The following is a 17,619-nucleotide window of genomic DNA, read 5'->3' as shown; positions in this document are numbered from 1 at the left end:
AATTATCAAGGAATTACTTTGGTTATTTATCCTGCCTGCCGCCCTCAGAAACAATCTTCCTTAGCTTTCGGCCTCCCACAAGAAATAGAATTCTTTAACCTTGATAGGAAGATGACTTATTCCATAATTTGTCTAAAAACACAAACTTAGGTTCTATGTCAATCCCCATGTAAGCATCTTGTCACAAGTGGAACGTGAGGACCTACCTTTCATATCACCCTATCTGAGGGTGGAACCGATGGTAAATAGATTTATCTGATACTGTTTTTGCCATACAGTTTAGAAAGTCATTTGAATTTGGTAATAGCACCTTTCATTATCAAAAAAGTTAGACGTTTATTTTTAAGATAATGAATAAGTAAAAATAGACAAAAGAAGTATTACAACAACATACATGAACAACAACAACAACATACCTAGTGTATTCTCACATAGTGGGGTTTGGGGAAGGCAAGTGTATGCAGTCCGTACCATTACCTCCGAAGAAGTGGAGAGGTTGTTTTCGATAGATCCCCGACTCAAGACAAAAAAGACAGTAAACAAAGTTGTAGTAAAACATGAAACAAGATGAAATAATAGAAACAAGACACTCACAGAGTAGTACTATACACTATCTAACCAAAAGTACACACCTAACCCAAACTCTCTTAACTAGAAAGTCCAATCTCTGTACGACGCCCTATGACTATTAGCATGGCTACACCAAAGCACTCCTATCTATTGGCTGCAACTCACCCACACGCACTAACCCTCTAGCATAATTCGCCTCCTCTATACCTTCATATCTAGGGTCATATTCTCCGTAAGCTTTAACTATTTCATGACATATCTAATCCCTCCCGGTATTTCTTTGGCCTACCTCTACCCCGCCTGAAATCATCCATAGCCAGTCTCTCACACCTACGAACTGGGTCATCAGTATCTCTCCTCGTCACATGCTCAAACCATCTCAACCTCACTTTCCGCATTCCGTCCTCCACCGAAACCACTCCTACCTTATCTTGAATAGTCTCATTCATAATCCTATCTCACCTAGTAAGTCTACACATTCATCGCAGCATCCTCGTTTCCGTCACCTTCAACTTTTGGATGTGAGATTTCTTGACTAGCCAACACTTCGCTCCATACAACATGGTCGGATGAACTGCCACTCTATAGAATTTGTCTTTAAGTTTGGGAGACACTTTCTTATCACACAAAGCTTCAAAGGAGAGCCTCCATTTCATCCACTCTGTCCCAATACGGTGAGTGACATCCTCGTCAATCTCTCAATTCCTCTGAATCATAGACCCAAGATACTTAAAACTATCCCTCTTACAAACTACTTTGGAATTTATCTTCACTACCACCTCGTCCTCATGCGTCAAATCACTGAACTTGTATTCCAAGTACTTCGTCTTGATCCTACTCAACCTAAACTCTTTCAACTTCAGGAATTGTGTCCAAACCTCTAATTTATCATTAATACTCCTCAAGTCTTATCAATCAAAACTACATCATCCCCAAATAACATACACCAGTGCACCTTTCCTTGAATATGCTGCGTTAAAACATCTATCACCAAGGCGAATAAAAATAGACTAAAAATTGATCCATGGTGCAACCCTGTTGATAGGATAATGCTCTGAATATTCTTCCACTGTCCTCACCCGAGTCTTTGCTTCATCATACATAAACCCCAAAAATAAAAGAAGAAAACTCAACAGAATTTATGATGGAATGATTGCGACTAAACTCCTAAAAATAGAACGCCACCGACACATTCTAAAATTAACAAATTTAAATTTAATGAACTTCTAATACATATACCAGACATCGAATCTGAAATCCAGAAAAAAACACTTACTTAAGCAAGACAGACAGTCGAAGTTGAACTGGACAATACATACACGCCTCACTTTTTTTTGGCAAACATTGTCACATTCATTTTTAGTATATTAAACAAGTAAAAACAGACGGATAGAATACTATTACAAGAATGCACATGACACACAATCAAAATTGAATGTGAAATCCAAAAATAATTGAATACCTATTTTTAGTATATCGAATGCAAAACTCAAAAAATACCTATTACCTGCGAAATTCCACACGCATCACCTTATAAAACGAGTCCTTTAATACACAAATTCAAATTCAATAAATTTCCAATACAGATACCACGCACCGAAACCAAATATGGAAACAAAGAACACTTGCCTAGACAAGACAATCAAAGTTGAACTGCACAATACACGATTTCACTATTTTTAACAACCTTTTTCATATTCACACACATTATTAGGATTCCTCCAAAATAACCACCAACAACATCAATAAATAAATATAAATAAATTAAACATTAGAAAAAATTCATACAAAAACCTCAAAAAATATTATTATTTTATATAAAAAGAAAAAAAGGTTAAAAAAGCCTCGTTTTCTCAGAAACCTCCAAGAACTTTCAGCAAAATTCCCAAATCTTAGATTTAATTTCAGTCAATTTGGGGTTTTTTGAATCGCAAAAAGTGATAGGATTTACTGTTTTCTTAGATTAAAGTGATAGTATTGGGGGTGAATTTCTAGGTTTTTGAGGTTTTGGGGTTCTTTGGAATTGGAATTGGGTGTGTGATTTTTTGATGCAACGGCTTCTTATTGGGGTTTTCTTGGTGGATTTATTGGATTAGGGTTTGTTTTTTGGTTGAGAAATTCGTGAATTTGGAGGATTTTGAGGTTTTGGGGTTCTTTGAAATCGTAAGTTGATTCAATTGGGTGTCTGAATTTGGTGTTTTCTTGGTGAATTTATTGGATTAGGGTTTATTTTTGGTTGAGCAATTCGTGATTTTCGAGGATTTTGAGGTTTTGGGTTCTTTAAAGTCGAAAATTGATTCAATTGAGTGTCTGAATTTGGTGTTTTCTTGGTGAATTTCTAGGATTTTGAGGTTTTGGGGTTCTTTGAAATGGCAAATGGATCCAATTGGGTGTCTGAATTTGGTGTTTTCTTGGTGAGTTTTGTAGGATTTTAGTTTTTGTTTTGGTTGAATGATTGATTGGATTTGGTGGGAAAGTTGAAAATTGAGATATATATATAAAGATTATTTGAGATGATGATGGCGGACCAGACGTCGTCGGAGTATTGGTTATCATCGGAAGATCCATCAGTTGGTGATTTTGATCTGAACTTTGATGGACCAAGTATGGATATTGATGATTTGTTAAGTATTATTGAAGAGAAATCTGATCCTCCTACTGAACAGGTAAAATTTACTACTCAAAATTGTGAACTTTTGAGTATGATTCTCTTAGTGAATAGTTTTTGGTTCGGGTAACGTACTTTGGCAGCTCGTGGTGGAGTTACTAGTGTGATAGATTCTCATTGGTGTCAAGCCACGTGCGAAAAAAGAAGACATAGGATTTGACAAATTGGGTTTGATCTAGGTTCTTGCTATGCAATTTAAGCTTGTTTTTTGCTAACTAAACAATAAGTAGTACTCCCTTCTAGTGGCGGAACCATGATTTTTTCTATGAGATTGAAAATACGAAAAGTAAGCACACGAAGAAGTCTAAGGTGTTCAATATATGCTCTATATGCATAAGAAATAGTTTTAACCATGTATAAACAGTGTAACATTTCGCCGAAGGGGGTTTGGCTGAACACCTAGCCCTATGTAGCTCCGCCCTTTGTTCCTCTTTTACTTGTTCAGTATACTAACAATAGATGTCCGCTTTTACTTTTCTTAGTTTGGAAAATCAAGAGATAATTTATTACTTAGTTTGTAATTCATCCTTGTTATTAACTATAGTCATTTTCCAATACGTTGTATTTATTATATTTAAAAGGTGATATAGTAAAATTATCATTATATTTATTGCTTCTCGAGGGGTGTGCCAAGTTAATGCTAGATAAGTAAAAATGGACGGAGGGATTATGTATAACAAAGGGCACAAAGTTTAGGTACTTGTCTGTGGTACTAAAAATAGATGTCCACTTTTAGTTGTCCGGTTAGGAAAATCCAGGGATAATTTATCACTTAGTTTGTAATTTATACTTATTATTAACTGTAGTCATTTCCCAATGCATTGAATTAATTATTTTCAAAGAGTGAGATAGTAAAAGTTTCGTTCCATTTATTGCTTCTTAAGGGGTATTCCAAGTCAATACCGGACAAGTAGTTAATGAAGTGGGTGAGAACCATGAGGTTCAAGTTCAAATCCCAGCAGAGATAAAAACACTAGGTGATTTCTTCCCATCTGATTCTGTCCCAGTTTTGGTGGATAGAGTTCTGTTGCTGTTGCGGGTGGAAGTGGCATATATTTTGTGGAATTAGTCGAGGTGAGCGCAAGCTGGCTTGGACAACACGGTTATAAAAAAAGGAGATAATTTCACTAATGAATGACTGCACTCAAGTAGGATCCATTAATTAAATTAAAGTCGTTTTCTGTGATATATCCTTAAATCAGCCGTAGGTCAAAACTCAAGTGGACACTAACGAGTGAATCAATCCAAAGAAAGGCACAATTGGATTCTTATGTTTAATCCAGGAAAGTACAATGGCCACCCGTAAGCAGTCACATGAATTGTTCAAACAATCTGAATGAAGTGCAGGAATATACCCTAGAAAATTTTACCCTTGTTATTAACTATAGTCATTTCTCAATGCATTTTCCAAAACATTGAATTTATTATTTTTCACAGGGAGGTAATAGATTTTTCAATTAGTAAAAATGGATGCAGGGAGTATGTACAAGGCAGGGAATAGATTTTAAGCTTTAAGATGAGACAATTATACAATTCAAGTTTCAACACTGTATGTTGGATCAAAGTATTGCTTATTGTGTGAAAATGCAGTAACTAAGAACATAGAGATTTGTCACTTAAGTTGGATACTATTGTTTATCTTATTTATTTGCTCCCTCTGTCCCATCCTGTGTGACACTCTTTCCTAATTAGTTTGTCCAAAAAGGAATGCCGCTTTTCTCTATTTGGAAACTATTTAGAATTAGCCCTTCTTTTACGCACAACGACACATGACTTGTGTCTGGGCTCACTGGATTTAAGAGTTCATTCATTTATCAAGAGAGAGAGAGAAGATGTAAAGACGTGGAACTCACGACCTCTTATTTTAGTATGGTAGCAAGGACAATTGTTACTTTTGCATTTCCTACCTTGTTGTGTTGCATTAGGTTCCTGGATTAAGGTCTTAGCAAAATTTCTAGATAGCCAAGTGAAATGGGAAAAATATTATATAACAACAATAGATAATTATTGTAGTTTGAGTGTGTGGGTTGTAGCAAGTAGTTAGGTGTTTTTCTTGTGTAGCCGGTTTAGTATTCTTTGGACTGTGTCCATAGGTAGGAGTCTCTAACCAGGAGAGTTTGGGTGTGGTGGAGTCTTTGGTCAGTGTGTGTATGTTCCTACTTGGTGGGTGTCCTATTTCTTAGTCCTTATTTCGTAGTGCTCTTATTTCTCTTATCTCACATTTTCTATGATTTCTATTATGTCATCCATCCTGCTGCTTGTTTCATTACGATCTTGTTTACTATTCTTTATCTTGAGCCGAGGGTCTATTGGAAACAACCTCTCTACTTCTTCGGAGGTAGCGGTATGGACATCTTACCCTCCCCAGACCCCACTTTGTGGTAACACACTGGGTTTGTTGTTGTTATTGTTGTTGTAGATAATCATTGTAGTGATTATTTATGTGTTTGTACTGGAATACAAATACCTGCCGCGTGTTTTGAGATACGTTTATTAGAAACAAAAATTCAACATCTGGTAGAAAGAGTAGTCACGTGAAAAGACCTTCAAATAAAAGAATTTTACACTTTAAGATGTGAACAGTGAAATGTCAATTTTGTCGTGCAATTTCAACAGGTGTCATCTTGAAAGAATTCAAGTTCACCTTATCTTCATTATTTTGCCGCGTAGGATCATGACTGACTCATGATTTTGCAAATAATTAGCTAGATTCTTTAGTTACTAGAGATGCATGCAGGGGCGGATCTATTAAGAAGGAAGGGGTGCCACGGCACACACACACTTCGGTTGGAGCTGTGTGTGTGTGTGTATATATGTGTGTGTGTGTGTATTTAAGAAATATATAAAATATATTAAGTGGCACCCATACTGACAAATGATCATTTGGTGCCACTGGCCGAGGGCTGAATTTTCTATCCACAGGGAACGAGATTGAGCTTGCTTGCTACACTTTCCGAGAACTATTTTGGCTTTTGCATTTAATAAGCTTTACAGCCTTACAGGAGATTCGTTCTCTTTTTTTTACTTCTTTTATTTTTCTATTTTGCTGCTTCTTTTCTTTCTTTTTCTTCATTTGTTCTTGACTCTTTATTCCATAAGATTCCTATTGATTTTTTTTTTAAAGATTATTAATTTTTTCTTCTGTTTTTAAGTTCATAGAGTTTATTAAGCTTTTGCCTTGGGCATCTAAACATGCATTTGTAGTAAGTTTTTGTTCTCGATGTCCATCCTTAAGCTGATAGCTCCAGAATATGAAAATTCATCAAGAACTGCTATAAATACATAATATATTTCTTTCTGAAATAAGTAATATTATTGAACTTTTATGCTTTGTTCACAATTATCACGATTATTAAATTATTTTGTTCGATTGGCTTGGCTATATAAATTAAAAAGACGGATAATCCGAACCGAACCTCAAAATAGATCAAATCAAAAAATAATGTGGCACCCGGAATCTCAAAATCCTGGATCCACCTCTAGATGCATGTCTATGGAGGTGACACTTGGTCTTTTGTTATGTGCTAAGCATGGCGGTAACATGAAAATTTTAGATGTCAAGTTCTATGAATATGCTGGTTGAAGGTCCATAATTATCAATTGTATCAAGATCTCATGTATTATAAATTGTGTATTTGTACGCTGCTGTTACGCCATATAAATAGCTTATTTTACTAATGGGCATTTTAGCTAAGCTGTCGAAAAGAGAAAGGAAGAGAAAGACTCCTACTGTATTGAGTATTGACATTATACAAGAGGGACTTCTTCTACAGGATTCCTGGTCTGTCTCTTTGGTTGGGATAAAATACGGGTTGTAATTGTTCATTATGTACAATAAGTTAAAGTAGTTTGTCTCCAATTAAGTATATCATATTCTAAAATACCCTATAAAATACCTTGCAAATATTCTTCTACTCAATCAATGAGTTTAGACATGCTGTGAAAACACATTTAACACAATTTCATTGAAAAATGCTTTCAATATGTATTACAAGCTTGATAGTCATACTGATGTCCTGTATTACACGAATAACATTGCCCTATGTAGCCATGGATAGCATGTGCAGTATCGGAGCCATAAGCCCATAATTGTAGATGCTTCTAATTAGGCTATCTACCTCTAATTTTGATTAGTAGTCCATAATTGACCTTTAGGATGAGAGAAAAAACTCCTTAGAGAAAATGGGTCTGTTGTGTGATTACTGCAAAAAGTTGCATAGTAGACAGAATCAATGAAATGCAGAACCTTTTTAGTTGATAGATTCTGACTGGGTGTCTGCTGTCCCATTTTCAAGTCGAGATTTGCATCTGTTGAGTCTGATTGGGATTGAGATGGCCCATTGAGGAGTTAACTAGGTTAGGTTAATTAAGAGCCGCTGAACTTACTTGATTAGCTGAACCTTTAAATAGTAAGTTTGCAAGTTGATGACGTTTATTCCTTTGAATACTAAGGTAAAATTTTCCCGACCTTCCTTAACACACTATTGACGGAAAGTATACTCGTAAGCTGTTAGATTCTTTAATACCAGTGGTTGGTAATAGCATGCTTAGAAGCATGAGATCACGTTGAATAGGGATGTAGTGTGCCTTCTATTTTCTTGTTGGGATTCATTTATGCATACAGTGGTTCCTATATGTTGGTGAGCTTCAGAGCCTTCATTTTTTGAACAGCTATCTCTCTCCTTGTTCTTTTGTAACTGAGAAATCCCCGAGGGCCAGTGGTGCTAGATTTGAAGCACAATGGATAAGATCCGCTCCTCTTACCATTTGAATGGGTATCTCATTCACCCAGAAACTCACTTGTTGGAAGAAAAAAATTACCCCTTTATCTTTCTCAATCAAAATCATAACGAATGAAATTGGGCCACCAGGGTCACAAAGTTGGAAAAAAAAAAGAAAAAAAGAAGACAATATGGTTATGTAAAAGCATATACTTCCAAATCTTCTTTGCTTTCTATATCTGGGTTGGGCATACATATTGTAGGCGGTCTGTCGCTGGATCATGTGAATAGTTTGATGTTACAATTCTTACCCCTGTTTGTCAGTTATTTTAATATTTGAGTATTGATTTGCAGAGTATGCCGGAGGATTTATTGCGAAATGACATGGGACAAGGTTAGTTGATGTTGTTGTTAATTTGGTATATGATTATGTTACTTATTACTCATCATGATATTTGATTCTTGATCTCTATGCTATTTTTTAAGTAGGCTATTCAGATTTGGAGAGATCTTCAGCTTCAAGGGCTCAATTTCTTGGACACATTGGAGTTTCCCCTTCACCCAACTCAGAAGTTTCAGATACAAGGCCTGGTGTTTCCGATGGCTCATCTGATTCGGCAGGGAATTCAATTGTTGATGGAAGAAAGCTTGGATTTCAATTAGACATATGCTCTCCAGTACATAGTTTCTATGGGAGCATGACTGATTGGATACCTGTTCAGGACAATGAATGGCTTCGTGCTAGGGATAGCATCTCTCGGGGCACTTCATCTAATGTCCAGCAAGAAAGTAAGGGAACTCAACCTTAGATGTCCACTAGTTGTGGCTGTTTTAGCTTTTCTGTTAATACTGATCATGTCAATGATATGATAAATAGAATACGGATATCAGCTATACAATATGTGAACGTCATTACTAACACTGGTTCTCCATATCAGTAATCTTGCTCTGAATGTACGTTGACCTTCTGTGTAGATGGCCTTTCTGTTATTCTCAACTCTGTTCGCAGATTCTTTTTCGTTGTAACTTTTTCATTTACTCATTTTTTTAATCTCTTCGAGAACATAATTGACATTTCAGGATTGCTGCTAAGTCAATCAACTGCCGAGAACAAGTTGAAAACCTCAGTAGCATTAGCCGCAGAGGAAACATCAAGCATGGAAGTAGCTGGATCTTCAAATGATCAGTACTATAATAGGCTTAGTTTATGTCAGAGTTCTGATACTTTGCCTGGAAATTGGGATAACTATGCACAACCTTTCCATACATATTCTTTCTTGAAGCAGGATGCACCAAATAACCTTGATTTTGAAATGCTGTCTCACAATGATAAGATGCTAAATGTAATGGATGAGCAATTGGACCATACAACTGGGATTGCTGACTCAGATACTGGAATAGCATGTGGGAATTGGACAACAAGAGCAGGTGGAGGAGTTCAGCAGGCTCCTGAGTGTCATATGACTCGAAATTTTGGTGTTGGGGAGTTCAGTACCTATTTTGATGGTGGTAACCAAACATTATTAGATAGTGGCAACCCGTTCTCCAGATTAACATGCAGCAATATGATGGGAAAGATATTTTCTGAGCCTTTGCCTTGCAATCAGTCAAATTTCCTTTTTCAAAACCAGCAGTTTCATAGTTGTAATGACAAAAATGAACTGCTAGGTGGTGCTGATATACCTACAGTTTTGGAGCTTGCAAATTCATTTTATCCTGCTTCTGGAACTTCCCTTTCAAGTATTGAGGTTTATCCAAAGGATGAAAAAGATGTACTTCAATATAATAGGCCTTCTTATCACCGTGATAATTTTGAAGAATCTTCTTTAGAGAAAACCATTCCGGGTCCTCATGATCAGCTCATGGATGTGAAGGTTAGAGAACAATCTGTCTCATTGCAATCAACTTCAATGAAGCAACAGTTCGGTTGTTCAAAATTAGAAAAGGGGGAAAAGCGCAGGCTCTTAAAAGTTAATGGCTCTCGTTTATCTACAATCACTCATCAAGGTATGCGGAAAAGTTTGTTGAATCAAAGAAGCCATAGTGAAGATGATGATGATCTATGCGTTCTCGAGGATATAAGTGCACCTGCAAAGGCAAATCCATGTGCTAATAGCAAGTCTCTTGTTGCTCTACAACGTACTACAATTACCGACTCTTTTGCTCCAGCTGAAGTGGTACAAAAGAGGTTTGAAGTGGGACAAATGAGGCCGAAGTTAAATGATGAGCATGTTATTTATCAAGCTGCCTTGCAGGTGAGGACTAATAGCTGTCACTATCTTGATTGATGTACACATGCTGCAAGAACCGTGCTCTGAAATGTTGTCATGTTAGTTGCCCTGTTTTAAAATTTTTATCTATTCTGTAACTATTTCTCTGGCAATTATTCTCACCACTTGAATGATTTATTCTAGTGTATCTTTGTTAGTAATAGTTTTATTAGTTTCAAAGATGGGAGTTAAAATCCTTTAAGCATGATTAATTCAAGGGATATGTTGGATTCTGCACTTTTCTGCTGTTCAATTTATGGTTTGTTGTGTATGTGCATGTGCTGTGTGCATGATCAATACAGGAAATTTCTTCGCCTGACTTTTGAAAGTTATCTGTTTTTATAGTTTTTTGCTGGAAAATGTGTATTGTTTTCACCAAAAGAAGTAATTGTGATCATACTAAGGATGCGATACCTATTGCAGGATCTTTCTCAGCCAAAATCCGAAGAAAGTCCACCTGATGGTCTTTTGGCTGTTCCCCTATTGAGACACCAGGTAAAGTATTGTTTCATGGTTTATCTTTATAGGAGTTATAACTTTTGGTTTTCTAAGTGCAGCATGTACCTGAAGTTATCCATCAAGATGGGAGATCTTCAATATTGTACTAAGTGGATCTGCTTGAATTTTTGGTGCAATTGCCTGGGATTGAGAGAATTAAATTTTTACTGAAATAATCTCATTAGCTTAAAAAAAAAAGAAGTTAATTTGCTGGCAAATCCATCAATGTGAATTCGCTGAATTATTCTACTGGTTAACTATATTGTGTTTTTCACTGAATTGTTCAACTTTCTGTTTTTAAAATTATAACTATGGATACTATTAATATACAACAGAAAAGCATTTAAATGGTGCTCCACACAGCAAAGCATTAAAAATGGGGCTTCGTAGATATAAAAGTCAGAGTTATCTTTATGGAAAAACAAAATGAGAGATTCCTATCTACTACTTTAGGCCTATTCCTGTAGTGATTTTATGAAATCTAACAAACATGCTGTTTCCATCTTGTACAACCCGTGTCAATATCCAAAGCCAAAAAGCAAAAACATTTGAACTTCAGCATCTGTACTAGAAACTGTTTTCCCATCAAACCACCTGGGTTTTTTTTTCTGCCCCGCAAAACTCCAACAGACACAAGCTGGCAATGTATGCCGTAATCTTTTTGCTGATTTTCTGATCCTACATCTGCCCCAAGAAGCCAACAGGTCTTTCAACTGAGAAGATATGACAAAAGACGAGTTAAAAAGGTTGAAAACAGATCCCATAGTCTGCTGTACTCTTCCTCCCTTAATAAATAGCATCGCTGCAAATATTCATTCCTCATATCGCAGACTATTTCATTTATCTAGCTTCTTCCTCCATTTGAAGGAGAATCACAATGGGAAAAAACAAGAAATAAAACATATTATATATTGAATTTTATGTGAGGAATTATCTGATAACAGTTATTTAATTTATGCACAGCGCATTGCTTTATCATGGATGGTTAAGAAGGAAAAAGCTGGTGTACCCTGTTGTGGTGGGATTCTTGCTGATGATCAGGTTATATTTTGACGCTTTTAATTTGCCAAATTTTGATCTGTGTACGTGATAAAACATTGCTTTCCGACTAGTTACTTCTCTTAGTGAGTGTCTTTTATTTTTAATTTTTGTAGGGACTTGGAAAAACTATATCAACAATTGCACTTATACTCAAAGAAAGGTCTCCATCTTCAAGACTTTCTACAGCCATCTCCAGACAAACTAAACCGGAGACATTGAATTTGGACGATGATGATGTTTTTTCTGAGCTTGACAAGGCAAATCAAGGTGCCGATGCTTCTCAAGTTGATGAAACTTCTAGCAATGTTAGTAAAACTTCTTTTCAGGCAAAAGGAAGGCCAGCTGCTGGTACCCTTGTCGTTTGTCCTACCAGTGTCCTCCGTCAGTGGTCTGAGGAGTTGCACAAGAAGGTAACAAGCAAAGCAAATCTCTCTGTTCTAGTATACCATGGTAGCAGTAGAACAAAGGACCCTGTTGAATTAGCAAAGTATGATGTTGTGGTCACAACATATTCAATCGTAAGCATGGAGGTCCCCAAGCAGCCCCTTGCAGAAAATGATGACGAGACGGGAAAAGGAACTCGTGAATTACCTGCTAGTAAAAAGAGAAAAACTCCTTTGAGCTCAAAGAAAAGTCCATCAAAGGCGCAAAAAGAGGTGGACAAGGAACTGCTTGAAGACACTGCACGCCCTCTTGCCAGGGTTGGATGGTATAGGGTCGTGCTGGATGAGGCTCAAAGCATCAAGAATTACAGAACCCAAGTAGCTAGGGCTTGTTGGGGTCTCCGAGCTAAACGTAGATGGTGTTTGTCAGGGACACCTATCCAAAATGCAGTTGATGACCTTTACAGTTACTTCAGATTTCTCAAATATGACCCATATGCAGTGTATAAGCAATTCTGCACCACAATCAAGGTTCCAATCCAAAGGCACCCAACAACTGGGTACAGAAAGCTGCAGGCCGTTCTCAAGACCGTTATGCTTCGTCGCACTAAAGGTGAGAGTAATAGCTTTTGCGTGCAATTGACCCTATAAGCTGTATACCACCCAAATAGCCTTGCTTCTAATATGATGTGGAATGATTCCTTGGTGTATTTCACCATTTGTTTGCAGTATAGATTTGTCCCCTATTCCCCTATTTACGCTCCTTTGTGTTGTGCAGATTTGTTCTTGTGCTTATTTTTCTAAAACAATTCCAAAAGTTCCTCCTTTTTTTCCTCTTCAAAAAGAAAAAGATCATATGTGAATTTGCCTCATCTGGGCCCAATTACTGTTTGTTTGTTTAACATATTATGCACAAATATGCACAAATATTCAGACATGCAGCTTTGTTAAAGTCGTTTTGTCTGTGTGTGCTTAAATTCTGAAATGTAGTAAAAGTCATTTGCCTGTCAGCTGTTTGTATTCATAAGGCGCTTGTAAGTAATTAACACAACAAACTCGACTTGTTTTTCTGGGTCATTTTCCACATTGGTTGTTTTACTGTTTGCATGTCCGGGCTTATCAATTTTAGCACTCAACTCTTCCACTCCTAAAGTTAGAGTTTAACAGTCATTATCTGATCCAGGTACATGTATTGATGGAAAACCCATTATCAACCTTCCAGAGAAACGCATTGTACTGAGAAAAGTTGAATTTACGGATAAGGAACGAGATTTCTACTGCAAACTTGAAGCTCAATCCCGTGCTCAGTTTGCTGTATGTTTAGATGATATTTTATATTGAATTTTGAGAACTTTGGCTTTGAATTTTTCTCTTCTTTTAACATATCAAATTCTGGAATATTCAGGAATATGCTGCTGCTGGGACACTCAAACAAAATTATGTGAACATCCTGTTGATGCTTTTACGACTGAGACAAGCTTGTGATCACCCTCTTCTTGTTGGAGCCTCCAACTCCGGGTCTGTTTGGAGATCATCTATTGAGGAGGCCAAGAAATTACCACGAGAGAAATTAACTGGCCTTTTGAATTGCTTGGAAGCTTCTTTAGCAATTTGTGGCATATGCAGTGTATGTTATCATTTGAACGTTCTTTAATAAATGATTATATCGATCTTATTATCCTTTCTTGTTGCTGCCTCTTATTTTGCAACTTTATAGTTTAGGTGGCCTTTTTAGATATCGTATACTCTCTTCTAAGTTGAAGGAAGTGTGATCTAAAAATTTGGATCTTTTAAACGGTAACTTTCAGATATTTTAGGGGTTGCCAGGTTCAGGTTCTATATTAGCACTGATGCTCTGTTAAATGCATGCATGGTTCAGTTTAGTATTGAAGCTGAACTCCACCTAGAAAAGAGGTTTTTTACAGCTCAACTTCCATGTGGAAATCTTTCAGTTGTTAAGACACAAATGGATTAGACTTTCCTGCATTTAGGTGGAGAAGTGTAGAGAATCTGGCATTTAAGTGGAGAAGGGTAGAGAGCGGGGCTCATTATTCCTCGAGTTGCGAACCTTGCGCCACTGGCCCTCAGGAATTTCTCGTTTATTGAGATACGACATTTGTATTATCAGGACCAAGACTAGTTCAAAAAAAAAACATCAGCATCTAAGTATCAATATTATATGCCGTGCATTTCAATCCTTGTGATTGTAGCATTTTAATATCTGTGTTTGGATTCTATGTTTGTATTTTCTCCAAATCTATCTTCAGTATTGCTGGGCAGTCTAATAAGAATCTGCGGCTTTTGAGGTTAATGGTGTAGTATGATCCTTGCTTAGCCCTGCCCTGTTGTTTAGGATGGATCCGGATGGCGATGTTTGCCTTTGCTAACCTAATGTAACGTGTTGCCATTTCTAGTTACATTAACAACGCCTTCCTTCGATAATGCTCAAGTGATCTTCTCTATTCAAAGGCAAAATTGAAATAGGTTGCGTTTGTAAAATAGTGCTTACAATTTGGTTGATTACTTACCGCAGGTTATCAGAGAAATATTCCAAATCGATGCTTTTGATATGTGACACCAGTTTTAAAATTATCATTTCAGCCTATAAGTTTTCTAGTTGTCAGCAACAATTTGATCTGTCTCTTACGACATTAAGCTATACTAATCTTGTCTTGGATTACTCTGTCATGTGTCTACTTGTTTCTTGCCTCCTTATGCATTTTTGTAACAATCTTGTAGGATCCCCCTGAAGATGCTGTTGTAACAGTGTGTGGACATGTCTTTTGCAATCAGTGTATTTCTGAGCATCTAAGCGGTGATGACACACAGTGTCCTGTATCAGCTTGCAAAGCTCATCTGAGTGGTTCTAAAGTTTTCACTAAAGCAATGTTAAGTGGTTCTCTATCTGGTGAACCCAGTCTGGAAAGGAACCTCGACGGTGCTGGCTCTGAAGTGGCTGAAAGTTCAATTTGTACTCCATATGATTCTTCCAAGATTAAAGCTGCTCTTCAGGTGCTGCAATCTCTGCCGAAACCTAAGGTCTGCACTCGTAGTGGGCGTCTTTCAGGATCAGATGATAAAGGAGCTTCTCCTTCGGAAAATGCATGTGATAATCATGCAGGAGAATCCAGCATGGATGAAACCAAAGACACAACCACAATAGCTGGAGAGAAGGCAATTGTCTTTTCTCAGTGGACGGGGATGTTGGATTTACTTGAAGCTTGTCTAAAAAAGACCTCAATTCAGTACCGTAGACTTGACGGAACGATGTCTGTTCTTGCCAGAGACAAGGCTGTTAAAGATTTTAACACACTTCCTGAGGTTATAAGATATCCATCTTCTTTGGTACTGAGTATTTTTTTTTTCTATTTTCTAGAAATCCCAAGACTAAATTTTAAAGCTTTATGCCAGGTAACAGTCATAATTATGTCTCTGAAAGCTGCAAGCCTTGGGCTTAACATGGTTGCAGCTTGTCATGTTCTTCTCTTGGACCTTTGGTGGAACCCAACGACCGAGGACCAAGCAATCGATAGGGCGCATCGGATTGGACAGACCCGTCCTGTTACAGTTTTGCGGTTAACTGTAAAAGATACAGTTGAAGATCGTATTTTGGCTCTTCAGGTAATTTCACCATTCGTCTTTTTCACTTTTTATTTTAAGTTAGCAACATGCCTAAAGTGTTCCTATCAACATGCCTAAAGTCATGATTTTCCGCTGAAGGACCTAGATGTCGGCATAAAGCTATTATCGGGTTTCATTATTTGTTCAAGTCCTAACATAGTCCAGTTTGTGGTTTCCCTTTTCTGCGTCGTTGCTGGTTTCTCACTTCTATAATCGAGTATTCTGATATGTGGCAACATTGGTTTTCACAGCAAAAGAAAAGAGAAATGGTTGCCTCTGCGTTTGGAGAGGATGAGACTGGTAGCCGACAGACTCGTCTCACCGTTGAGGATCTGGAGTACCTTTTCAAGATCTAACCGGCATCCCATTTTTGCAGTAAGCTGACGTTTAATTGCGGTTTGGGCTATCTTTAACTTCTTTTTATTTCAAAATCTGGTTTAACAACATATACAATTGAGGCATTGGTTCCTTAGTTTCCATAATATTGACAAAAAAAATGATCTGACTAAAGGATGATTTTGAGAATATCTTCAAAGATTCAAATGATCCATTTTTTTATAGCAATTGGTTGGTTACATTGTGCAGGGGTTGGATTTTAGTGGTTTACACCTAAATGGGGGGGATGAGTTGATTAGTCTCTGTAGATTTTTCTCTTAGAAATTGTAAATGATAGATCTTGTGGACTTCTTGGGATAGGGTTTTAAAACATATTGCCTAGTAGTTTTAATTTGTAGACAGTAGTATCTTTTGTTTGTAGCTTTTTTGAGTTGTAAATTTTCAGATTCAACTTAATGAAGAACCATGGTATCATGGCAATTCTTTTTCATTTGAAGTTCCTATGAAATTTTTCTGAGTTATTGTGGTTTTATACCCCTTGGATGTAATGTAAAGTTCTTGGATTCTCCCAATTCAATTCTGTAATATTTTTGGTTCTCCCTTCTGTTGTCTTCATTTGCTTTGTTCGGCAAGACCGATGCTCTTAGCTCCCACTATGCCAAGGGTCCGGACCACCAAGGGTTCACTGTGCATCTTGTTGTATTGCTGTTATTTCCTTTCAATCTTGCTTCAATTACTCTTCTTTTTAGTCGAGGATCTACCGAAAACAACTAACAAAGGTACAGGTAAGGTTTGAGCACACCCTATTCTCCGAAAATCTGGAAATCCTACTTCTCCGAAAATCCGGAAATCCTACTTGTGGGATTATATTTAGTAGTATATTGAAGTTAAGGTTGGCTCCTAGGGTCGTTTGGTTCACATGCTAGTGATGCATGGATTATTTATGTGGCAAGTTGCAGGGGTGAAGGAAGTGCTTATGTGGTATAGAGTAAGGGATTGTGAGTTCTTCAATGCATAACTTGTAATCTTAAGTTACAATATTGAGTTAATTTAAGATAATTTAGCTTTGAAAATTCGTCAAATTGATTTTCGAATAATAAAATGTGTTACATAAATTGAGACAGAGAGAGTATGTATTACGATCAGTGAAACACATCACTAGTTTTTGTTGCCAATATTTTTTTTCTAGTTCTTTCATCATAGTTTTTTACTTATGCATTTTCAAACTTGTGTTGAAACATTTTTCTCGAGTTGAGGGTCTTATAAAAAATAACCTCTCAACCTAATTTAAAATAAGGGTAAAATTTGCGTATATCCATATTTTTCGAAACCCAAATGTGGGATCACACTTTTTCCAGTTATCGGATCACATGTTGAGTTGTGAAACATAGAATTAGTTACCAACGTGGCATCCGAGCTTAAATAATGATGATAGGCTACGAACACAAGTTTCTAGTTATTCTCTGGACCCATTCCGAGAATCGTGGGCGAGCACGAACATACTTGATTTA

General features: G+C 36.9%; 1 protein-coding gene across 2 annotated transcripts; it reads left to right on the top strand.

Annotated features, from left to right (window-relative positions):
- Positions 1–2,234: 2,234 nt before the first annotated feature.
- LOC107868330 (helicase-like transcription factor CHR28) lies at positions 2,235–16,604 on the top strand. 2 transcript variants are annotated; one of them, XM_047410654.1, is made up of 12 exons: positions 2,235–3,236; positions 8,314–8,353; positions 8,449–8,748; positions 9,040–10,214; positions 10,653–10,724; positions 11,691–11,768; positions 11,882–12,764; positions 13,335–13,465; positions 13,557–13,778; positions 14,891–15,472; positions 15,563–15,772; positions 16,024–16,604. In XM_047410654.1, the coding sequence occupies exons 1-12, from the start codon at positions 3,084–3,086 to the stop codon at positions 16,126–16,128; spliced, it is 3,951 nt and encodes a 1,316-aa protein (XP_047266610.1). In that variant the 5' UTR covers positions 2,235–3,083; the 3' UTR covers positions 16,129–16,604. The 2 variants fall into 2 exon arrangements, with proteins under 2 accessions (XP_047266610.1, XP_047266609.1); XM_047410653.1 differs by having other exon boundaries at positions 2,346–3,236; positions 8,446–8,748.
- The last annotated feature ends 1,015 nt before the right edge of the window (positions 16,605–17,619 follow it).

The sequence above is a fragment of the Capsicum annuum genome, chromosome 4, assembly GCF_002878395.1.
Source record: "Capsicum annuum cultivar UCD-10X-F1 chromosome 4, UCD10Xv1.1, whole genome shotgun sequence".
NCBI classification, from domain to species: Eukaryota; Viridiplantae; Streptophyta; class Magnoliopsida; order Solanales; family Solanaceae; genus Capsicum; species Capsicum annuum.
The sequence above is the reverse complement of the archived record's forward strand: the minus strand, read 5'-3'. Positions and strand labels throughout refer to the sequence as shown.

Coding starts and splice junctions, on each gene's coding strand:
- LOC107868330 (XM_047410653.1), top strand. CDS start 3,084: ATGATGATGGCGGACCAGACGTCGTCGGAGTATTGGTTATCATCGGAA. Junction 10,725..11,690: donor TTCCCCTATTGAGACACCAG/GTAAAGTATTGT, acceptor ATTTATGCACAG/CGCATTGCTTTATCATGGAT. Junction 15,773..16,023: donor ATCGTATTTTGGCTCTTCAG/GTAATTTCACCA, acceptor TGGTTTTCACAG/CAAAAGAAAAGAGAAATGGT.